At 46.0% G+C, this 22,203-nt stretch overlaps 9 protein-coding genes across 9 annotated transcripts; 1 reads left to right on the top strand and 8 right to left on the bottom strand.

Moving 5' to 3' along the window:
- Nucleotides 1–1,205: 1,205 nt before the first annotated feature.
- On the bottom strand, nt 1,206–1,815 carry C8R40DRAFT_1074868 (uncharacterized protein; the record flags this gene model as incomplete). The annotated part of the gene is made up of 3 exons (XM_046226777.1): nt 1,206–1,391; nt 1,486–1,554; nt 1,615–1,815. 3 exons carry the CDS (start codon nt 1,813–1,815, stop codon nt 1,206–1,208), a joined length of 456 nt encoding a protein of 151 aa, XP_046079490.1.
- A 195-nt stretch (nt 1,816–2,010) lies between these two features.
- On the bottom strand, nt 2,011–4,115 carry C8R40DRAFT_1135162 (uncharacterized protein). The gene is made up of 4 exons (XM_046229337.1): nt 3,783–4,115; nt 3,058–3,724; nt 2,914–3,004; nt 2,011–2,854 (listed from the first exon to the last, which is right to left on the bottom strand). Exons 1-4 carry the CDS (start codon nt 3,798–3,800, stop codon nt 2,218–2,220), a joined length of 1,413 nt encoding a protein of 470 aa, XP_046079489.1. The 5' UTR covers nt 3,801–4,115; the 3' UTR covers nt 2,011–2,217.
- A 121-nt stretch (nt 4,116–4,236) lies between these two features.
- C8R40DRAFT_1062124 (actin-domain-containing protein) lies at nt 4,237–6,344 on the bottom strand (the record flags this gene model as incomplete). Its single annotated transcript, XM_046225453.1, has 5 exons — nt 4,237–4,522; nt 4,577–4,911; nt 4,965–5,654; nt 5,718–5,934; nt 5,998–6,344. The coding sequence occupies 5 exons, from the start codon at nt 6,342–6,344 to the stop codon at nt 4,237–4,239; spliced, it is 1,875 nt and encodes a 624-aa protein (XP_046079488.1).
- Nucleotides 6,345–6,790: 446 nt separating this feature from the next.
- C8R40DRAFT_1074866 (uncharacterized protein) lies at nt 6,791–9,327 on the bottom strand (the record flags this gene model as incomplete). The annotated part of the gene is made up of 6 exons (XM_046226776.1): nt 6,791–7,485; nt 7,549–7,863; nt 7,918–9,030; nt 9,089–9,161; nt 9,212–9,247; nt 9,298–9,327. 6 exons carry the CDS (start codon nt 9,325–9,327, stop codon nt 6,791–6,793), a joined length of 2,262 nt encoding a protein of 753 aa, XP_046079487.1.
- Nucleotides 9,328–10,596: 1,269 nt separating this feature from the next.
- Nucleotides 10,597–14,155, top strand: C8R40DRAFT_1222649 (OPT oligopeptide transporter protein-domain-containing protein; the record flags this gene model as incomplete). Its single annotated transcript, XM_046233283.1, has 22 exons — nt 10,597–10,768; nt 10,822–10,844; nt 10,904–11,011; nt 11,075–11,264; nt 11,323–11,458; nt 11,511–11,554; nt 11,608–11,707; nt 11,760–11,788; nt 11,902–11,971; nt 12,023–12,080; nt 12,141–12,245; nt 12,299–12,538; nt 12,598–12,695; nt 12,748–12,853; nt 12,911–12,977; nt 13,055–13,105; nt 13,171–13,245; nt 13,305–13,371; nt 13,476–13,676; nt 13,728–13,864; nt 13,928–13,975; nt 14,040–14,155. The coding sequence occupies 22 exons, from the start codon at nt 10,597–10,599 to the stop codon at nt 14,153–14,155; spliced, it is 2,241 nt and encodes a 746-aa protein (XP_046079486.1).
- C8R40DRAFT_841646 (amidase signature domain-containing protein) lies at nt 14,039–17,048 on the bottom strand. Its single transcript, XM_046236412.1, has 14 exons — nt 16,599–17,048; nt 16,434–16,547; nt 16,279–16,382; nt 16,221–16,227; nt 16,101–16,174; nt 15,732–16,026; nt 15,632–15,683; nt 15,422–15,561; nt 15,262–15,366; nt 15,128–15,213; nt 15,025–15,067; nt 14,824–14,978; nt 14,707–14,774; nt 14,039–14,656 (listed from the first exon to the last, which is right to left on the bottom strand). Exons 1-14 carry the CDS (start codon nt 16,738–16,740, stop codon nt 14,302–14,304), a joined length of 1,740 nt encoding a protein of 579 aa, XP_046079485.1. The 5' UTR covers nt 16,741–17,048; the 3' UTR covers nt 14,039–14,301.
- A 499-nt stretch (nt 17,049–17,547) lies between these two features.
- Nucleotides 17,548–18,137, bottom strand: C8R40DRAFT_1074863 (uncharacterized protein; the record flags this gene model as incomplete). Its single annotated transcript, XM_046226775.1, has 5 exons — nt 17,548–17,576; nt 17,629–17,731; nt 17,785–17,850; nt 17,903–17,924; nt 17,965–18,137. The coding sequence occupies 5 exons, from the start codon at nt 18,135–18,137 to the stop codon at nt 17,548–17,550; spliced, it is 393 nt and encodes a 130-aa protein (XP_046079484.1).
- A 1,837-nt stretch (nt 18,138–19,974) lies between these two features.
- On the bottom strand, nt 19,975–20,996 carry C8R40DRAFT_1062196 (AAA domain-containing protein; the record flags this gene model as incomplete). Its single annotated transcript, XM_046225458.1, has 5 exons — nt 19,975–20,188; nt 20,239–20,390; nt 20,417–20,551; nt 20,584–20,751; nt 20,805–20,996. Coding segments are annotated over 5 exons (861 nt in total), but the record flags the coding sequence as incomplete, so codon positions are not given.
- A 544-nt stretch (nt 20,997–21,540) lies between these two features.
- On the bottom strand, nt 21,541–22,173 carry C8R40DRAFT_841632 (uncharacterized protein). The gene is made up of 3 exons (XM_046236411.1): nt 21,907–22,173; nt 21,762–21,847; nt 21,541–21,711 (listed from the first exon to the last, which is right to left on the bottom strand). The coding sequence occupies exons 1-2, from the start codon at nt 22,084–22,086 to the stop codon at nt 21,764–21,766; spliced, it is 264 nt and encodes an 87-aa protein (XP_046079482.1). The 5' UTR covers nt 22,087–22,173; the 3' UTR covers nt 21,541–21,711; nt 21,762–21,763.
- Nucleotides 22,174–22,203: the final 30 nt, after the last annotated feature.

Below are 22,203 nucleotides of genomic sequence, written 5' to 3'. Positions count from 1 at the left end.
GTGCCCGCAACTGTTGGCATAACCGTCATGACGGTCACCCTCGACACACCCAAGGGTCGACGCTTTCCAAGTCAATTCCCTCAATTCCATGTGTGAAATAGATGCATTGAACAATCAAAAAATTGGAGTGGGAAGCAAAAGATTCTTCTGTCACCATGATTCACGCTAGGTTTAGTCGGAGAAGTGAGAAGTCAGCCCGAATCACACCAACGTGCTTCAAAAACGCAAAGGAACAGAACTTTCACTGGAGCCTTGACCTTTCCTAAAGGTGCGCCGAACCCTAGGTTCACAGATACCTGAGGTTATACTGCTAGATTTAGTCGTAGAAGTGATCATGAGCAGTAAGCTGAGATTACATCAACATGCTTGAACTTGCCGCAAAACGCAAAGAAACAAGAACTTTCACTGGCGGGGAAGGGTCTTGGGGTCTTGGATTTTCCTAAGGTGCGCCAAACCCTGGGTTCACAGACACTGGAGGTTATAGTGTGAGCGAGCCTTATCGATTCTACCATGAATTGACAAACATACACGCCTACACGCTGAGTTTTTGCGCTTCTTTGCAGAATGTTGAGTCTTGATCTTGTTTTGGGCTTTTGAAAGTAAAATATGGCGCAATTCATATATCGTACGTCTAGATCGTCTCCGCTGAGGGTTCGAGCATTTGAGTAGCGTATGACCGGCTCTCGTCAATAACTTTTCAAACAAAGTGATTGGCAGAAAATGAGTGTAGGCGGACTTTGATTACCATGGCATTGCAAAATGACAATCAAATAGCAAAGAGCGACTACACACAGGAGTAGGAATGGCAGCGAACGCAACGAGGGAGGTTCTTTCTACATGTAAGAGCAGTGCCTAAGAGGAATTCTCTGGTTCCGGGTGAAGGAAGCAGCCACTTTCCGGCACGTATCCACCTTGCTGATGATTAGGAACGCGTTTTCCTTCATCAGTCTGATACACCCAGGCGCAGCTTGTTGAAAGTAATCATTGCAGGGAATGTATTACTAGAATTGTTTGACTTCTCGTTATCGGCGGCGGAACAGCAAAAGTCAGTACCGTAGCAATTGACTGCTACGTTTTCCAAAAAGCAAAGGTTTAAATAAGGGAAGATTCCATGGTCAGTCAAAATATACGTAACGTACCAGACAAAGGGAACTGGAACCCCGAGATTCCATTACTTGTGTTTTGAACCAACCCGCCTGAGATAACTACTTCGATGAACCTTGGAGCATTTCATCTAGTAGCACAGCAACTTGTTCTTTGGCCTTTTCCTTTTCCTCTTGCACGACCCTCAACTCCGCGTCTCGCCGGTGTGCGATCTGAGCCTCATCCGAAAGTAATAACAATAGCTTCATCGAATGGGTGATAGAGAGAAGCGTATTAGCAGCTCGGACCTGATATAGAAGATAATGATAAATAAAGGCGTCAGATGCTGCTGTTGCTGCTGCTGAGAAGACCGGCACATAGTCAATACATGGCCAACCTTACCATCGATTCTGCACGAGTCTGTGCTTGAAAGGATTCCTGCGCAATTCGAAACTTGTCTTTGTCATTAATCTGTATGCAGACATTCAATTCAAGCCTCAAGGTTTCGAGTAGCAATCGATGATAACCTACAGATGCCAAACCAACTAAATCAACCATACCGTCGACTAGCGTTTCGACTTCCAAGTCGACTTTCTTGTTCCATTCCTCTTCGATGCTATCGAGATATTCATCAGAGTTTTGGTCGATAATGGCTTGAGGGATTGCCCTTTGAAGAAGAGTAGCGGATGGAAGAGCAGAAGGACGAGAAACATCTGTTTGAGGTTCGGACATAGTGGCGGACAAGAGCAAAAGTGCCTAAGAGTGTCTTGTTTTTGCCGCCGGCTATTCTAGAAAAATATAGTCGCGAAAGCTACTACATAGATACTACATAGTACTATAGGCTCCACTGTCATGCATGTGATGCACCATAGCTTGCTTGGTGGTGTCTGATGTGCTTGGATTGTGGATTAGAAATGCGCCGTGACTAGTTGTATGGCCTCCATATGTTGAATGAGGGATGGATGAGAACAAAACAGGCCACGTTCAAAGTATGCCTGCACATTAAAAAACTATCCAATTCCGGGGGAGAATATATACATAAACCTTGCAAGCAAGGCGATACATGCACGAGATACATAGTACACCGCAAAACGATCCGAAAGACTTGAATTAATGTAAGCACCCCGAGTCATCTCAACCTTCCAAAGCAGCAAAATGCTCCTCACCCAAGACCTTCTTTATCGCTTCCTCCTCCCTTTCCCTAGCCTTGACTCTGGAGTGCTTCAACCTCTGCAGACCGGTCCGTATGCTATTCATATGAACTTCCACAGGAATATGCGAGCTTGCCAATTCAGGCTCAGACACACGTTCCCTTATATCCTCCATATCATCACTCAGAGCCCGTAAAGTTTGAAGAGAAGACACAACATGAACCAGTGCCTGCTTTCGATACTCTCCGAGTCCATTCAGCAATTTCAGATGATCATCGTAGCCGCTAAGCGTCCGCTTGTTCCCTCCTAATTGAGTCCAAAGTTCAGAGAGTAGTTCTGATTTAGCTGAAGATATGGTAGAATCTTCTCTGGAAACGAGCTCATGAAGTGCTGAAAGACGCTCTTCAAGTCTTTCGAGATTTGCGAGTTGGACTTCTGCCTCAATGACGAGTCGTTCGATCGTTGTTGAGAGGACACCCATTGCTTCCACGAAGGTTCGAAGAACAGTTTCTTGTGTCGATGGGACAGAGTAGAATGGAATGATGGAGTATAATATGGATGGAGAGGATGCTTGTGCGGCGGCGATCGAGTTGACCGCGTAGTCGTTGACGGCCATGATTCTATGGGTTGACGAGCACAAGCGTTAGTAAGGCACACACGGAAGGGAAGAGAGACATACTGATCTACGGCACCTCCGACTTTCGAACCTAACCTTTGTAAACCACGTCCGGTCCTACGGGCATCCTCAACAAAGCCTCTGAGAGATTCCGCTAACAATGATACACTATCAGAGTCATTTCACGGAAGTAAAAGAAGCACACACCTAATAACTCCTTGCTTGTCAGTTTGCTAAACTTGACAAGGGTAACAAGATCTGAAGTAGCCATCTCTGCCTTCTTGATATCCAGCGATAGTCCCGATCCTCCCACCGAATCATCAAGCAACTGCTCGAACGTCAGACTCTGAGCATTTATCAGACCAGGGTAATCAGCCCATTGTGGAGATGTATGGCTTCCTTTCGATTTGGGAAGCTTGATGTTGGTAGAATCTGTGCGACATAGGGCTGAACTGCCAATCCCGGGGATGATGCAGAGAGGTTTAAAGGCTGTTTTGAGCGTCGAGGAAATGCGACTCATGATGATCGCAAGCAACCATAGGAAAAGGAGGAATGACAGAGGTCTACGAAGCAATTGCACTCCTCCACCGAGCACGTCCACTAAATAACGAAGTGTGAATCTAACAACATCTGACATTCCTGCGATCCATTCTTCTGTAGGAAATTCTCTGGGTCTTTGTTGATTGCGTGGAGCGGCTCGCGCAGGGTTAGACGTGTTTCGGGTTGTTTGGGAACTTTGATAGCCAAGCTTCCGTTTTCGAGGGGAAATTTGTCGAGAAGACCTGGAAGTTGTAGGAAGAGAAGATGATCTCCGCTCTTTTGAAGACGAAAGGTCGTCCTGTCCGTCCGACAAATCTTCCCATTCTTCATTTTCCTATAATGGTTGAGCAGATTGTGACAATTGTAGTGAGCTTATATGAACTGAAGCCTACCTTTTCAAAGATAGTCATGGTGGATGAAACGAACAGACCGAAGCGTGTTGTATGCTAGTGTCGGCGTGAGTGAACGGTAAGAGATGCGGATTGAGAGTACGGGGAATTATCGTTAACAGACGAAACTTACGTAGCCTATATATACTATGTACGTATGCTACTATAAAGGGAATATGAAGGGGGAGGGGAGACAAAGTAGGTTCCAAACATGAGGATTACATGATGTGATGATAAGGAAAATGTGAAAGTGGGTGATTATAGCAAGTTATCTTGCATGCGAGGAAGAAATTGTGAATATAGAAAATTATACATAGAATGGAGGCAGGTGTGCGGATGTGGTAACGACGCAGCCGCATTACCGTGTTGTATCCGGACGTTATTCAGGGAATTACAAGCTTCCAAATTGAATGCGATTGACATGGTATTAGACCAATACTGTACTACCAATAGTAACCTAAGCACCCACTCTTGCCCGCGAAGTAGGTATCAGAGCGGTAGGCGAGACAGTTTTTACACTAGTAGAACTAAGACCAACCGACGGCGCACCCACTGGTAACGGCAATCTGGTCCAATCTGGAAGAATATTGCGCGGTGGAGGAATCTGCAAGGCGCGAGTTTGCTGCTGCGTTTGACGACTTCTCGCTGGGGTTTCCGATATCGACGTATCCGTATCTTCCATTTCAGGATCAGCTTCATCCCATTTCTCGCGACTGACCTCCGTTCCCCCAGTTTTGAGGGCTCTATGGCAACGGTTAGAATACAGATGTTCGAAGTGGTAACTTTGATATACATACCCGGCTAGTGATCCCCCGACCCAGGCCATAGTGGCGGGAGAAAATGCAGGAGCTTTGCCACCGTTATTTTTCGCTCGGTCTGAAAGAGGTGCAGGAGGCGAAGGGTTATTCAAAATGGAGAGATAAGGAATAAGAGGACGGAGAGTAGCATAGCGGTCATAATGAGGTGGTGGGGCCTTGTCATGTTTTGTTGGCTGCCGTGATGGTGGAAGTGGTGGTGGGGAAATGGCACGTAGGAGTTCCACGTGAAGGCGAGGTATAAATCCTGGGAGCATCGATGTTCCCCCCACGATAAGAATTGAGGAGGCAAGTGTTTTACGTAGGTCGACCGGGACCTGAAAAGGTGCCGAATTAGTTCAGAATCTGAAAGTAATTATTTGTAGCATACCTTCAATAAAGCATCAAGTATGATTTCCGCAAGACTACCCTCATCAACGTCTCCACCTTCAAATAAAACCTCCGCTGTGCGCTCTCGTATCCACCCAGGTATAATGATGGTCCCGTAACCCAGAATACTACTGCTCGCCATCGATACCGGAGGTTCAACACGCAACTGCAAATCCGTTGCAGTGGAGTGTCGCATGTACATATCCGCAAGGACCTGTAAACGATTTTCGCTACCGGGAGGTCTGTCCTGGGGTTTCCCACCCATACGCGGCGTCGAGATAACGCTATACTCTGAAGAGTCATGTTGAGACGACACGCCGCTTTCCCTGCCCGCAAATGAAAATTCGGATTCGGATTGAGCAGGGTCACTAGTTGGAGGCACATCCATATCAGAAGACACGACGGAGTCGTCTGGGGTGGGCCCATTATCCACTGGCTCTGACGCATTTGGAGCAAGGCTTTCACCAACAAAACAACACCGAGTTTTAATCTCCTCCAAAACTTCGTTTGTCAAAATCTCTTGAGGTACACGCATAGATCGACTCGCTTGTGGCAGATTTGCGATACCTGGTGATGTCGGTGCGACATAAGTACCGAAGAGAAGTAATAGCGAGCGGAGGTGAGAAAGGAAACGTTGACCTGCTAGAGGTGTAGTGCGAAGTTGTGAGAACAGCGGTCTAGCAGCGAAAATCTGCAACGACAAAGGGTCAACCCTCTCCAGTCTTTGAGTTCAGGTTACTTTCTTGGATCTCACCGGAAGAGCCACAGATTCCAAGTTGCCGCAATCGAGAACTAAGCCTGTGATTCGTCCAACTGCAAGTAGGGATAACAAATGGCTCGAAGCAAAAGATACGGAGGGAACCTGCAAGTTTCCAAAAAGTATCCGCGCCAAAGCTTCCTTGATGTGTAGCGGCAACAATGGATTTTCGACGATGATGACCTTCCTTGCTTTAGGATCTGTTAGTAACGAACTTTGAAAAAAAAAAGAACTGATAAGGATTATACCTGTACAAAGATCGTGATCAAAGACTCACTCGTGAAAGACGGCTCTCAGGCTCTGCTCAAGCCTGATATCGAGGAGCTTATCTTCTTCCTGACGCTCTGCACCATCCGTTGCTCTTGTTAAGTCCCATAGTCCCTTTGCGGCCTTTCCACCAGCGTAAAAAACCTCTCTCGGCCGACCTTCGCCACTGAACCCAACTTTCCATATCAAAGAACCAGGATCGATGATTATACGGTCCTCGACACCGTAAAGGGAGTGCCTTCGAGTGGTGGTGTAGTGAGGCGAAGACTGGACATGAGAGCCTGTGATACGAGATGTTGTGGGTGTAGATGGATTAAAAGAAGTTTTACTACGAGGCGTCTCGGGTACTGTCGACATTTTGTAGTGCTTCTGCTTTTTATGATTGCAGGCTGATTACAAGGTTGCAGTCGGGGTGCAGTGGCCTAAATACCGACGTCACCGCAGTGTGAAGCCAACCATTTGATTAAAATTTGTTTCACATTCCAGGCTAAGCGCTACAGGCTTATAAGCCGGCATTGTCAAATGTCATTGAATGTCATTACTATCGTAGAAAACAGGATCTTGTCAAACTCTTTCCCTGCTGCAGTGGAAAGAGGACGAAGTGTTGGTAAAGAAAGAAAGAAAGGATAGAGAAGGATGGAGATGTAATGATATAGAAAAAGATCGAAAGTCAAAAATCAAGAATGAAGGTGGTGAAATCAAAAAATACCACTGGAAAATATTCATACATACATAGTCAAAAAAGAAAGTGGGATATAGTACGCAGATTTGTAGATCATCCATTGTTAAACTTCTATCCTCTGTCATTCCTGGAAGGTATCAAGAACCCGGACAGTAATCTTTGAGCTCTCGGTGGTGGCCAAAGCACGGTCCCAGTCATTTTGATTTGTAACAAGAATCATCTGAGAGCTGCCCCCGCCTAATGAATTCGACCTCGCTCTGCCCTTGCCCTTGGACGACCGGGGTTCCCCAGGGTCCTGTAGAACAAAAGCGATAGCAAAAGCTTCCGTAAGTGTGATTTTTTCCTGCGCGAGGAACTTGTCGTAAATCCGTTGTCGTACTTCGGCAAATTCAGTCTCGCGGGATGTGCGTAACAGGATGATGGACTGGTTGTGAGCGGCTTTGATAGTCAAGTTCCCGGAAAGAACAGAGGTCACAGCTGTTGACGTAGAGAGCGTGGTGGAGGCACTAATTCCGCTCGCAGCAGTGAAAGAGGAGAACTCGGTAGAGGTTGTGGAAGTAGTGGGAGACGGGGGAACCGGGGTGAAACAGGTTTCTGAGAGAGAAGATAATCTCGACGTAACGGATTGAACGTCCTCGGGGATAGATTGTAGTCGCTCATCAGAGATTTCAACGTGCAAAGGCGAGGTCGGAATAATGGGCAGATGTCCCAATGGTGTTTCCGGTCTACTCCCACTGGAAGCCGATCTGCTCTCGTGGAACTCAGTCTTGTTATTTTCCTGGAAAGGGAATAGATGCGCAGGCATAGGAAAGGCATCTAAATCGAAGCCACATGGAGAACTAAGTCAGTTTGCTCAGACAAGAAACGGTCCTAACTCACCGAATATGCAAGAATCCAAGAGGTCCTCATCACCATCTGACCACGGACCATCGTCTGTGACGGTATATATGGATAGAGGCCTAGATTTCCGCATAAATGATGATCTCCGTGTGGATATGCTGGGCGTTCGATTGCGAGGTATTATAGCATCTGCAGAGCTATCGGTCATGAAAGTGGCTATACTACCTATGGAGAGGCGGGAGGAATGATAAATGTGCGCTGGAGAATCGGGAATAGCAATGTTAAGGCCCTCGAGATATGTTGTAGCAGAACCAGTCGTTTGCCACGAATCCCGAATTCCACGCGTCCCAGACCCTAGCTCTGAGAATTAGCAGGGAACAATGAGTAGAGCACATAAAGTATACGTACATTGAGCTGCGGTGGGTGTTCGTAATCCATCGACTATATCATTGATATTAGGGGGAGCGGTAAATATACGCGCGCTTCGACGATACAGCGTGTCTTTCGATGACCTCTTTTTTGGCCTTCGGACACTTGGAGGAATGCTTTCAGAGTCAGAATGAATTGGCAATTCCGCATCTTCTGGTAATGATTGAAGAAACCGATCCCTCTGCGATTCCACTTGCGGATTGTGATCGAAAGTGAGCGGTACATCTTCACGTATGCCCGGTATGGTCGACGCAATAGAATCCATTGAGTGACGGGAATTGGAGGAAGAACCGGATGATGAGGTAGAGGACGAAGTCGTGTGCCTACGTGTAGGGAGCTCCTCTTTCTTCATCTTTTCTTTTGATTTAGCAGCTCGTGCATACTGATAAGCCTCAGTAGATACTGATATTCTTGACGCGCGAAATGATGGCGATGAAGGCGATGTTGACAAGGAGCTCCTAGACTGTACTGATTCCGTATCCGTGTTGTTGTCACCATTAGAAAAATAAGAAGATAGCACACTACTTGTGATTGATGACCGCGGCTTTGATTGTTTGTTGCCCGAACGCTGGTCGTTTTTCATCGCAAGGTCATAGTCCCGGCGCCAATATCCGAAGAAGTCAGTGACCATCCGATCGGCGCGCAGCTCTGCCAAAAGTGTGGGGACATCTTCTGCGAACAACGCCTCCACAAAAGCTGTCAGTTCGGAATGGCGTTGCTCGATAGTAGCCTGACTGGCACGGAATAGAGTCCCCTTTTTCGTTAGCTTGGGTATGATATCGTGAATATCTCGAGCGACTGAGTTTGGTTCCGGTCCTGGAGGTAGCGATTCCCATGAAGAAGCCCTATCTTGAAGGTAAAACCCATCTTTCTTCACACCCTTCCCAGCAAGTAGTCGCTGACGTTTCATTCTTGCTAAACGCGAATACTCCAATTCTAACGTATCCTGGAACCAGAGACAGTCTTCCCAGCGTCTCCACGCCTCGTATCCAACGTTCGACTTGGTTGACAATTTGGATTCACTGGAAGAGACAGAAGATCGATCTCCACGAAGAATGGGGGTTATTCGCATTCCGAAGCTATACTGGCTTCCTGAGTTATATGCCATATTTCAGCGAAGTTCCAGAATTGACTTAAGCACGACACGTACCTTGCTTAGTAGGGGGAAGCATGTCGACCATGAATCTAGCAGGTGGTGGACGATAGACTGCCCGTTTGTAGTTCTATGGCAAGGATTAGCCAAACGGACTTCAGGAAAGGTCAGATTGCGTACATCTACTGCCAAAGGGCCGTCGAGAGCTCCAGCACCCTGCATAAAATTTGAGTCAAAGATTTGAGCGAATTGCATAAGATACCTACCGCTTGAGGTGTTCCAAAAGGCGCTAGCATAGCGTTCTACTGCCACACGATCTTTGAGCTCGTTGCGAAACACAAGTGCGGGTCTCCAAACGTGGAGTATTCTTCACTTCTTTATCTTTGGTGTCGTGTAAAGAAGAATTGAAACCGTGAAACTAGTGGCGTGTGGAGAACAAATATACGCACAAGGTGCTATTATTGTGGTTTGGGTGACCTTATCTCTGGTTCAATAACCAATATTCTCTTGAACTTGGAAGAAAAGCGTCCAGTTCGTCGTAGAAAAAAACCACAAATACAGGAACGGCCGTCGTTTTCGATGGAAGAAAGAAAAGAGTATTTCAGGTCTGAACCCTCCGCCCATCGTTATTGTCTTTCGCATATGCGCATCGGATGGGTGTGATCTTCATTGTCCAATGAAGGCGCCGCTCAAAAGGTTGGATCTTTTTGTCTTTCGGCCCGGCATTCCTCCGAGTTGCCTCCGGCTTTTTATTTTATTTTTTCTTGCCGCTTGAAGCTGAAGCGCTGAAGAGTCGCGACATCAATTGACGCATTACTTACAATGCACTGTCATCAAATAAGTATGAAGTGACAGGAGGAGAGGGAGTCTTTCCCCTGCTGTGTATTGATTTTCCTTTCCCTTTTCCCTCCTTTTCCGGACTCCTTGTTCAACGGACTCTATGTAGATTGAAAGCATATGCTTGCTTGCATGTGCTTCCTTCAATAAGCTTCAATAAGCTTTCTTTACGATAAGACTTTTTCGGTTTACTTTCCCCGCCCGCTGAAAGCTTCGCTTCCTCTACAGCTGCAGGACCATGGCATATAGATGGAATGAAGTACCGTCTAACGGGCATGCTGCTGCATAAATATTGATCATACTCTCGTTGTTGAACTTGAATACAGACTTTGCTTTCAGCGAGTTTCAACAGTTCGTCTCTAGCCTCTTCGAATAAAAATGGGATCCTGAATTCCAACAACCTGCTTGTCATGGCTATCGGGTTGAATCCTCGGCTGCCCAACAAAACGGCATGCTGTCGGAGAGTCGGAGGTGTCTCTATCGCGAGGATCCGTAATGCATTGTAGAAGGTCGTCATGCACTAAATTTAACTTGGAAGAAGACTAGGCAGCTAATATTGGTCCCACACCTTAAAAGACCAAGGGATGAGCACTTGACCCCTCTAAATCTTTGCTACTCCCCGGATGTCTTACCAGGACGCAAAGTCGAGCTCTGTGGAAACTAACACCCTCAAGAAGACGAGCCAAAGTTACAATGAGAAAATAGCTGAAACACAACTGGGCATCGATATGGAGTCTTTCTCCAAAGGCGAAGACAATGGATTGGGGGAACTAGTTCTCGAAGATGCTAGAGATATCACGACACATGTCATCACCATCGAAGACGATCCATCGCTCAATCCTTGGACATTTCGTGCATTTTTCTTGGGAATCGGACTCAGCGCCTTTGGAGGTGTTTTGGGTAAGTGTGCCAGTCGTCATCTTTTCCCTCTGCAATGACAGTGGCAATTGTAGCCGAAATATACTATTTTAAACCTGTGAGGACACAATATCTATATTCCATACACATGGCTTGCCTTGACGAACGGTCAAACAGCAAACAGTTTTAGTTTCCACCATGTTTTTGGCCATCATTTCATACCTCCTTGGTATGGGAATGGACGCCTTCACTCCCAGTGTCGGACCTTTCAAATGGTTGAATCCTGTGAGTATTTCCGCCATCGAGCATCAAATACAAAAGTACCTCAATGCAGACTACATCTTGTAGCACCCATTCAACAAAAAAGAGAATGCATTCATTGTCATCATGTCTAGCGCTGCTGCAACGTCCGCGTTGGGAACCGAGGTCCTTGCGGTTCAGAGATTGTTCTACAACACAACACCCAACGGCGTTGCCTCCGTCTTCTTACTTTTCTCAAGCCAGCTCTTAGGGTACGGTCTGGGGGGTCTTTTTAGAGGTCAGGGGTTCCATAATGTTCTTAGGTGCTGGAAGTGGACTAATAGATGACAATGCAGGATCATTGCTCTACCCTTCGAAGATGCTTTATCCAGCCGCTGTACCTTTGGTTTCCATGTTTGATACACTGTACAAAGATCACCATACCGGTGCCAATTACAAAAAGTTCAGAATGTTCTGGATTGCCTTCTTTGCGTAAGTTTATCTAGTGCCATGCACGATCTTTTATGTTCTAATACTCATTCAGGATTTTTATCTGGGAAATGTTTCCTGAATATATTTTCCCTTTGTGTAAGTCGGATCCTTACCGCCTGTACTCACTATTGATCTTAGCTCCGAACTAGTGACAGGATTTTCTGTTTTCTGTCTGGCCGATCAAAACAACTCCGTTTTTACGAACATCTTTGGGGGTTCGAACGGAAATGAGGGCCTCGGTTTATTGAGGTATGTATGTCCTTATTTATGGAATTACAATGTCATCCCGGGCCCTACACAGTATTTGTTTTGACTGGCAATATATCTCCGGTGAGTGAACGATATCTTGATTCTTCTCCTTACATCAAGAAATCCCACCATGGGAAATAGGCAGGAAAAAAAGTACCGATATCTAATAGCTCATAATCACACAATTGACTTAGGTGGCATCAATCCAATGACTATCCCGCTGAAGGCGCAAGTCTCCAATTTTCTTGGATACATTCTTTGCATGTAGGTCACTGTTTCATAGTTATAATGAAGTATAGGAACCTTCGTTTCCAGACTGGTTTTCTCTGCCGTTTACTACCGCAATATCTGGGATGCTCTAGCACTTCCATTTGTAAGTCGCCTTCAATCTCAGTTGATTTGACGTATAACCTCAATTTTGTCTTGCTTGCAGCTGTCTCAAGAGTTATTCTATGCCAACGGCACGCTTTACAACCAGACCCTTATCTTGAATGAAAATTTCGAGGTTGACCAGACCCTGCTCCAAGAACAAGGCTTAGTGAGCTGCCCATTTTCCTTCCGCTGATTCTTTGAACTTCCGGTTTGCTGCAGCCTTTCTATGCTGCTACTTGGGTTGTCCAACTTCTTACCACCAATCTCGGAATGGCGGCAACGTTCACTCATTTACTACTGTGGAATCGTGAGGACTTGCGATTAGCCTGGTCTTGGGCGTCACCGTCAAAAATCAAAAGAAGTTTCACCAGTCCCAACTGGAAGTTTTGGGAAGACCCTGGACTCAGAAACGCAGCTGAGGAGGAAGAAACCGATCCTCATTACCTTGAAATGCTGAAGGTGACTTTGACTTAGAGAATATGAATATTCACCTCATCACTCACCCGAAATACCCTCAGTATCCCGACGCACCGAATAGTTGGTACTTCGTTGTTTTAGTAATATCTATTGTCATGGCGCTCGTTTTAATCTACGAGACCAACTCTACTCTACCATGGTCAGATCATATATTTCCTATGGCCTCGGCATACTGACGCTCGACATCTCAGGTGGGGTTTTTTTATTGCACTTCTACTATCTGCCATCTCCATCGTGTTCTTCGGCGCTTTATACGCCATGACCGGCTTACAGTTCATCATTCAACCCTTTGTACAGGTATGGTGTTGCGGTTTATTTCATGTTACTTAAACTCTGACAATCCATTCCACAAAGATGATTGGTGGTTTTCTACATCCTGGAAAGCCAATGGCGAATATGTATTTCGTCCTTTTTAGTTACAGTAAGTGTCACTTGTGGCCTTATCACCACACACACCCATACTACTAGCTTATCTCGAGCGACTGATAACTTCTGCAGATTCAGTCAACCAGGCACAACTTCTCCTCCGCGATCTCAAAATTGCTCAGTGTGCGTGTCTCCAAATAAAACTTGAGTGTAGGGTCAGGTTCACTAGGTCTAATGATTGTTTCCAGACACAAAATTACCTCCTCGAGCAGCATTCACTGCGCAGATCATCGGGACTCTGTTCGGAGCGATCTTAAACTATGGTACGTTTTTGTATGACCGTGAGATGGCGGCTCAACACACTCTCAACACACTCTTCCAGTTTTAATGAACTCCATCATCGACAATCAGAGAGAAATTTTGCTTTCTATCGAGGGTACTAACATCTGGTTAGTGGCCGTTTACATTGTATCTTACTACATAGAGTGCTTTGACTGACCTCCAACTTACTGCCACTCCTACCCGTCTCGGAAAAATCCCGGAATGCGAAAAGGAGTGGTCAACAGCCTCAGCAATACAATTCCCAAGCTATTGCTTGGGGAGGTCTAGCTCACGAACTATTCGCAAACGGGAAACGATATCAATGGGTAGCATGGGCCTACGTTGTCGGTCTTGTCGTTCCGGTCCCCTTTTGGCTCGTTCACCGCTATTATCCAAAATTGCGCGCTGACTATTTGTATACGCCTGTCATATGGTGATTCTTCCGCTTTCTCTTCTCAGCAGCTTATAATACTTATGTCCCAAGTTATTACATCGGATGGCTTTGTGTGGGGATCAATTCCTCAATATTGGCATACTTCTCTGTAGCATTTCTGTCACAATGGTGGTTGAGAACTCGATATCCTAATTGGTTCGCCAAATACAACTATATTCTTGCTGCTGGTACGACACTTAAATTGTCTTGAATCGCATGTCGGTTGTACTGAGTTTGACCTCGTGCCTTAGCATTGGACGGAGGAACCCAAGTTATGGTCTTTGTGTTATCTTTCGCTGGTAAACTTCATGACCCATTATTTGATCTATCTGAAAGTTCAACACTGATTTTCATTTTAAATAGTTCAAGGAGCGGCAGGGACCTCTCATCTATTCCCGCAGTGGTGGGGGGCAAACCAGAATGGTAAGTGCGCGGAAGCGAGTCTAAAAATGTTTTTTCCTGATTCGCATATTTGCTAGGCAATTACGATAGATGCCTCCAAATTTGAGACGACCCCTTGATTACCGATTAGTTCCTGCAGCCACCAGGTAGTCACTACTTAGTCTTGTACATAAGCTCTGTAGGGTGTGCATGTTGAGCACAAGAAGCTGTTGAATAGCTTCAACTATGAAGTAACATGGTTCACAAATCCGCGCGGGCCAAATCCTCTGTTTGGTCCCAGAATATCATCCACGATTGTCATCATAGCCACCACCTTTTCGTCCTCCCATTTCTTTCCTACAATCTGCACAGAAACTGGCATGCGGTCCATCTCAATAGGGTTGTACATCGGGTTTGCAGCCGTATACAACCTCTGCTCCATCAAGACTGAACGCTTACTGGAGTTGGGAGATGTCCATGCCTCAGTGATCTGGTCCTTATGCGCATCCACATGCGTTACTGGCAGAATTCCTACTGGACTGTCAACTAAGTTGTATAAAGCCGTACTGACGACAAGAGAATTGACGGTAGTAGAGCCACTACGGAATTTTATCAAGCTTTCGCAATGCGCTGATAAAGATGGACGTACCCATGTGGGATTTGCGGCATCGCTTGAACTGGGCATATAATTCCATCCAGACCATATTGATTCCAAACCTGTGGTGTTTCATGACCCAAAGTTCAACGAGGTTAAAAAGGAAGGGACCTTTTCATAGAACATAGTATTCCATTTGTTCCTCTGCTCTGCCCAATAGTTTGTTTCCGAGACAGTTTTGATTCTAGATGCGCGTATAAACTTAGCAAACAATTTGTCACCGAGTATTCTCTCAACGACCCATGCTCCAAACTTGCGGATCAAAGCTTCGCGTATTGTCAGCGAAATGCCACTCCGAATGGGTAAACTCACCAGGAATTCGGGAACCGTAAACTGGTAAGAACAAACTAGGTTCCTAGAAGTCAAGGCCTACTTGAGTACGCGGTTGTCTAAATCGAATAAAGCCTGAAACAACCATGGGGTCTGGTCCAATCGGACTAGTCATGCGCTTGTATCCATCTGCGGAGACTAATGCAAGGTAAATCTCTAGAGAATCGGAGACTGAAGGAGTTCAATTCCAGATACGCGAACAAAAACTATGTTTTTTACCATCTGGGATTTCAATCTCGATGCATTCATGATCTTGTGCCTTCAATGCTTCAACAGTCTCCATCACGGCACGAGCTGCTGCCGGTGAAGCCTTTGCAAATCCATCTGCAATGCAAAATGACATCCAAACTATATCTTTGCATTAGTTATGTTCACCCACCTGCAGTATAATATCCAAATTTTAGCCGTTTGGGTAGATCAGGCCGGCGATAGGGCATTGGAACAAATGTATAGTCCGAATGTGTTTCGTCTTGGAGCCCAAAGATTGCTTGGCAGAACAACTCCAAATCGTTCACATTTCTTGGTAGCAAGGTGGGTTGATTTGGACTTGATCAGCTTATTTGTTAACCCATTATAACGCTTCGCTCACCGTGCCATGGGTCCAGTAACAGATTTGATACCTTCGAAAGCTGGATTGGCGCCTGGAGAGAATCGTCAGCCATATGCTCATTTAACAGCATCACACCTACTTTGAGCTCCGGCCTTAGATACGCGGCCAAAACTTGGCTTCAAACCGTAAACACCACAATAAGCTGCAGGGATACGCAGACTCCCTCCAACGTCGCTCCCAATACCAAAGGCAGACCCGTCCATTGCCAAAAGTGCCGCTTCACCGCCGGAGCTACCTCCACACGTATATTTGGAGTTGTAAGGGTTGGTAGTTCGACCCCAGAGAGGATTGTTGCATTCAAAGGAAAACATGGTTTGAGGAACATTAGTTTTTGCAATTGGTATTGCGCCGAGGGATATGAGTTGGCTAACAAGCTGGAAAGAAACACTTTCAGAGATCATAACACTAATGTAACCGCAAGTTCGACAATGAAATGGCGATAGCTCACCACTGCATCCGTCGTTGCAGGTCTATTAGCCCATGTGGTAAAACCGATGGACGTATCGAATCCAGCAATGTTAACTGAACGGAATTGGTTTGGGAATCGTCGGGACAAAAGGACGCTCACATTGGTCCTGTGAAACAACGTCAGTTGGTTAAATAACATATTTCAGCTGATGACACACCTTGGCACTAAATGGTACCCCATGAAGCGGGCCCCGCAACTTCTTTGTCACCGCAAACTCTGCGTCAAGTTCCTCAGCGAGCTTCAAAGCTTGCTGAAATAAAACTACAGCTTAAGCGTAAGTTCATCATCGTCTCTCTACAGAGAACGACTCACCTTCCGTCAAGCAATTTGTCGCTATGTGGGCCTTTGCAGCCTGGGAAATGTACGCTTCTACGACCTCTCTCGCTGTCCAGTCCCCTTTCTCGATACGCGAAACAATCTCATGAGCTAGACAACGGTTTTCAGCTCAGCACACCGCACGCACTGAATTTCACCTACCTCCAGCTTTCAGAAACTGATTATGACGAACAGAAAGCTCGGGGGCGGAGGCAATAAGGCGATCCCGTTCAGCCCGTTTGGCTTCTATCACAGCTCTGGCTTTGGTCCTGTCAGTGCTCCATAGCAATGAGAAAGGCCACATTGGCAGCCCAGTGATTTGATAGGTGGGATCAGAGTTATCAACGCGTTGTTGATGTGACTTGCTTACTTGCTAATAAAGCTTATTTAATGAAGAGTTTACAAGATGTGACAAAGTTCGATTTCTATAATGTCACCATCACTGCGGGGATGAAGGCCTTATCTTGCCGCGAATAGGGCGCGAATAAGGTAAGATTAGGTACAAAATTCTCCCTCTAAGCAGGAACAGAATATATTATTTAATCACATTGTAATCGAACGGACATTATGTAGAGAATAACATGAGATTATACAGAAAATTCTACCACTAAACCACCCAGGAATAGTTCAATAAAGCCCGACGTCAGTTTACAACGTTTTCGCGTGCTGAATATGCAGGGATTTTTTAGTCTAATCTACCATAAATTAGTGTGCGAATACATTGAGATTATTTTGACTAATTGCAGCAAAATCTTACCGGGATTGTTGGAAAATTTCGCGGACTATTCGCCGCGTGAAGAGCATGAGATTCTTCAAAATAATCTCACTGAGAATAAGGGTACGCGATGTCGGGACGTCGAGACGTCGAGACGTAGGGACATCAAGACGTCATCGACATCGGGACCTCGGGACATGGAGACGTCGTCGATATCGATATATCAAGACATAGCAGGGTCGTGAATGTCAGGACTCGACGATCATCTAGTTATTTTGTCAGTAGAATCTTCAAAACGTTAGGTAGGGACTTATCTATGTGCTCATTTATTCATAATCAGTATCACCTCTGCCCTAGATAGCACCATTATATGTATATACACTGTGTACAAGAAATTCATAGGTAAAAGATTGAGTTCTCTGAATCTATCAGCTTATCAGTCACATACCACTTCAAAGAAGGCTGAAAGTTACATACCATTATGCAGCTGCTGCTCTTGCAAGGACTGGTAGAATGATAGTTCCCCAGATATACCACCAATGACCAGGGATGATAAATATTTCAATGTGTGCCTTGGAACCTTTGCAACACAACATGAATTAGTGTTTGGATAAAGACATGGACCACACGGACAGTTAGCACAGTAGTTGCGAGGTCGGCTGAGGCATCTATGTTCCAATAAAATGTGCGCCAACGATTCTGAAAGCGAATGAATATGTATTTATTTGGAAAAATCAGTGAAGAAACGCACCAGCTTTCCTTCGCCATACAACCTGCATAGGGGGGAGCCAGACTCTGCTGGGACACGGACACTGTCTGTCCCACTCTGCCTTCCGGCGGTCGTAGTTGCCTGTCATGCCTACTTTCCAGTAGACATCGGAATCGACGAAAGCGTACAAGTAACCGGGCCCATCCGCTGGCGACGGGAGGCGGGAGCGTCTGGACGTGTATAGAGCGTCAAGTGAGCGGCTGGAGCGTCTTGCCATTGTACGCGAATCCAATATCGTGACTCGGATCGGGGGGAGCGCGCGGTACGAGGGGATTTAGAAGGTAGGGATGAAGCGCCTGGGGAGCGGGTGTAGTGGCGATCCGGATTAGTGTTTAAAAGGTAAACTGTCGTGAAGTATACAGGGTACGCTTGTAGCTTGGATTGTGTGCTATATGTTTGTGGGTGATTTGGATGTGGACAAGAGCCTCAGCAATGCTAACCATGCTGTGATGGGTATTATGTCGCTGTCGATGGCATTAGATAATGACTCTCGGGCCTCTTATACATAGTTGAGCTCAACCCAAGCACACATTTCATGAGCAGGGATGGAAACAAAGATGAGGAAACTTGAGGGTATAATTTATAACATAACACCAGTATGGGCAGTGAGAATAAAAACAGATCAATATGGAATTAGAAGAAACCAACAGTTGCCCCCTCAACTGTATAATTCCAGACCCAGATTGCGCCTGAACTCTCAACAGCATAGTCATCTCGCCCTCCTCCTAAGAAAGAAGTCATAAAGTAGAGTCAAGCGATTCTAGGGGTCCCTCGTAATCGCCGAAGGAAACCTTGAGTCAACCAATATTTGAACGCGCAATGGTGAACTGGTGCTCGAATTCAGTATCCCCCATCTGTTCGTATGATAGAGCGATAGCCCGGGTCCTCTTTTGTGGTGACCGTCTTCCATATCACCGTCCGGGACCCAGTTGCTATACCTTGAAGAGAACGTCGTATTAATTCTACAAGGGCACGTCCAGTCCTTGCTACAAATCGATCCGAAGGTTTGGCACGTCCAAAATCGAGGTGAGTTTGGGCCGAAGCAGTGAGTGCGCTCAATTCAGTGGACTTCGAGGAAAGCACCATTTCAAGTTGATCAGTCGCATGCTCGTACTGTCCAGTATGACGACTTCAGTGGGTCTTATTCTGAGTTCCAGATTGAAACAGTTAATTTTGTATGTGACCAGTGTAATCGTATACAGAAACTCACCCCTTCGACGACATCCCACAAACAATGATAACCATCCACCCACTGAATGGCTGAAGAAATCTTCGTCGATGAGATTGACCATGCCCTAGGATATCGACGAGATTGGTCGGGTTGGATTTACCAGTTGCTGGTGAATGGATGAGGGACATTGTTGAGGATTTTGTGCATACGTCGCGTTCTCGAGATGGTATATATCGGGTTCCAGGGTGTTCATGAGCTGACTGTATTTTCATGGGGCCAAGTCTTCTCTTTGGCGGAGAGTGTAACTCATCAGTCTATGCACGAGTTGCACTCGGATACAAGACGCGGACGGTGGAGGACGAAAGTGACGGTTTGAGAGACAAGTGATATCGGTACATAATCGTGATCAGTTTGCTTTTATAATTTTAGGCGCTCATGATCATTCCGAATGCATGCAATGCTCTTGTACGTACTTAAACATCCTCATTTGGCAGCCTTATGATCATCGCTCTCTAGTATTCTGTCATTCACTTACTTTTAGCTTAAAAATCTGGATATTGACGAGGGCGCTGTTCGAATTCCGGACCTTCCTTGTCAAGATTCCAGCACAGCCAAAGCTCGCATTGCAGACACATTCTGTTGCAAAGTAACCATCCAAATTTTTATTTGTCTTGAGAGCCTCCGCCAGATCATATTCCCAAAGTTCCTTACAGACTTTAAGCTGATCTCGAGGGATATCGTACTCAATGACAAGGGCGATCTCTTTCTACCCTCCTTCAAATCTTCGTGAAATATTCTGAAAAGGCTGGGTGATCGTCCCTCCAAATTACATTACGGAAGTACCGATAATCCCGTTGACAAATAGACCTTCTATCTACCCAACTCAAAAACTATCTTTGAGAATCTCCCTTACTACACCTCCCGCTAGCATCATCGTGGCCCTCATCCCTGTAGGATCAATAGTCGCCAAACCAACTTCTTCTTCGGCTTCAGCAGTCTTGGAGAGGAAACCTTTCCAATATGGATCATATTTGAGTAGATTGCCATTGCCGATTATGACGAGGAGTTCTTTAGCACGGATAATAGCTACATTCATTCTACGATCGCCATTCAGCATCGGTACAAGACCTGAAGAAAATGAGCAAACCTTTTCTTTTCAAATACCAGACCAATCCCCTTCTGTCCGTCTTCTGTCAGAAACCTGGCACTAGACCTCACACAAGAGATGATCACAACTCGTTTCTCTCTGCCTTGATAGTCCTCCACAGTTCCACATCCACTCGAGATAGCCCCGCGTGCCTTAATCTTTCTCGGATTTTCCAAACTTGTTCTCGCCAAGGTGCCATGACCCCGATTTTGTCAGCTTGGAGCGGTGAAATGCTTTGGGCGGCCTCCGACATCAATGAGCTGATCACTCCTACAATTCCATCTATTTCGCCAATGTTGAACCAGGTAGCATGCTGAGACAAAGTTAGGCTGCGTAGATACGGACCTCGTCGACGCTTTCATCCTTAGTGTCACAGCCAAGGAACATTAGAGAGTATTTATCGTTGGATAGTCCCGCCCAGGAGATCATACCATTGCTCGCGCAAGGCTCTAACGAGTCATTGTAGAACATAGCCGAAGGTGGCATGAGGATTGCTGGGTGAGAACGGTAGTTCTGAGATATGACATAAGAAAGCGAAACGGACAGGTCATTATGAACAAACCCACCTTAATGAGATTCATGAATGGCTTGAACATTGATTGCACTGAATTTTGGTGCAGCGGCAAACCAGTGAGGGGTGGACGTCGAGGATGACGTGTCTCGGCGTGTTCCGCGTACAGAGGTCTATCGAAGAGACGCTCGAGTAAGGAGACATCGAGTTCATAGGTGCGCGCTTGTTGAGATGTGATGATGGGTCCCACTATGTGAGCAAATTGAGTCAGAATAGTAGTCTAGTGCTATGGAAAGCCAGAACGTACGCTGATTGATATCCCCGCACAGAATTAACTGTGGGACAATGGAAAGCTAGTGGTAATCGAACGAAGTTGTACGATTGGGAGCGGAAAGCTCATGCCTGGGTAAAGCGACTGAGATCGGAACTAGAAGTTCCGGCCCTAAACCTTGCGCGGCCTGACAAAGGGTTTAAGCAGTGATAATGAAATCAAACAGAATTGATTCCCACCTCGTCAATCAGCAGATGCGTCCAATGAGGAACAATCCAATACTTGATCTTCCTGTGAGGGTGCAGCGATGACACTACGTGTTCTTCTAGCGCACAAAGAACGGTATTAGTACAGGCAGCGTCGACGAGAATATTTGCGTCCAGACACGACGTCACCACTACCTTGTAGCTCATGAGCATCTTCCAAGTAGGAATGGCGAAGCTATCGTTGTCAACATCTGAGCTTTTTGTCAGTAAGAAATGGACTTGGTGAACTTGCAGCAAAATTGATGAATTGAATCACCTCCGCAAAGGTTCTGTTCTGGTCATTTAGTCGGAGCATATCTCCTAGTTTGAGAGATGATCCAAGTCGTAGTGCCAAAGTATCAGTAGCGGAATTGGAAGGAGCACAAAGTAAGCTATGTGCTTCTGGCTGAGTATGTAAGATTTGGTGGACGGTTTCCACGACGGTTCTGTGATATAGGGCTAGTCAATGTGTTCAACTTCTGATATTTGGAAGTACCGTTACCGTGTTTTTCCTGTACCCGGAGGACCACTGATAAGAAACGGGACAGGCGATTGATATTTTGATATACAAGAAGCGGCGAACTAGAGTGAAATAGAAGGAAGATAAGCACTGATGATCGACTTGCATGGCAAAAATTGACCCGTTGCTCCGCATTCAAGCCATTGTCGACCCAAACCTCTCCTGTTATATTAGGCGGTGTGGAAGGGACGGGAAGATTGAGATGCAAATCGTCCATCTCGGGAAATAACCACCGATGAGCTACATCGCGCTTTCCATTGGGATCCAACGCACTAGCCAAGGTCGAGACGGCGACGTCCATTACAACTGAGGGACGTGCGTTTGTTATAAAAGACAGGTTGAGGACAGGAGGTACTTCTTCATCAGCCTGAAACGGGGGTTCTTGTATAGCAAACGTCTCATGTGCGTCTTGAGCGTA

This window comes from Lentinula edodes (genome assembly GCF_021015755.1).
Source record: "Lentinula edodes strain Le(Bin) 0899 ss11 chromosome Unknown C8R40scaffold_71, whole genome shotgun sequence".
In the NCBI taxonomy this organism is placed as follows: Eukaryota; Fungi; Basidiomycota; class Agaricomycetes; order Agaricales; family Omphalotaceae; genus Lentinula; species Lentinula edodes.
Note: the sequence above shows the minus strand (reverse complement) of the source record. Positions and strands in the feature narration are given on the sequence as shown.

Bases quoted from the DNA above. Each gene is read 5' to 3' on its own strand.
- C8R40DRAFT_1135162 (XM_046229337.1), bottom strand. The intron at 3,005-3,057 runs GTGTGTGCTTCT...TATCATTGTTAG, and splicing joins GACAAGCAAGGAGTTATTAG to CGGAATCTCTCAGAGGCTTT. The intron at 2,855-2,913 runs GTATGTCTCTCT...GTCAACCCATAG, and splicing joins GTCGGAGGTGCCGTAGATCA to AATCATGGCCGTCAACGACT.
- C8R40DRAFT_841632 (XM_046236411.1), bottom strand. From the start codon at position 22,086: ATGGACGTCGCCGTCTCGACCTTGGCTAGTGCGTTGGATCCCAATGGA. The intron at 21,848-21,906 runs GTCAATTTTTGC...ATTTCACTCTAG, and splicing joins GCTTGAATGCGGAGCAACGG to TTCGCCGCTTCTTGTATATC.
- C8R40DRAFT_841646 (XM_046236412.1), bottom strand. From the start codon at position 16,740: ATGTGGCCTTTCTCATTGCTATGGAGCACTGACAGGACCAAAGCCAGA. The intron at 15,068-15,127 runs GTTGTTTCAGGC...CTTGACTTCTAG, and splicing joins CGATTGGACCAGACCCCATG to GAACCTAGTTTGTTCTTACC. The intron at 14,979-15,024 runs GTGAGTTTACCC...CAATACGCGAAG, and splicing joins TTACGGTTCCCGAATTCCTG to CTTTGATCCGCAAGTTTGGA.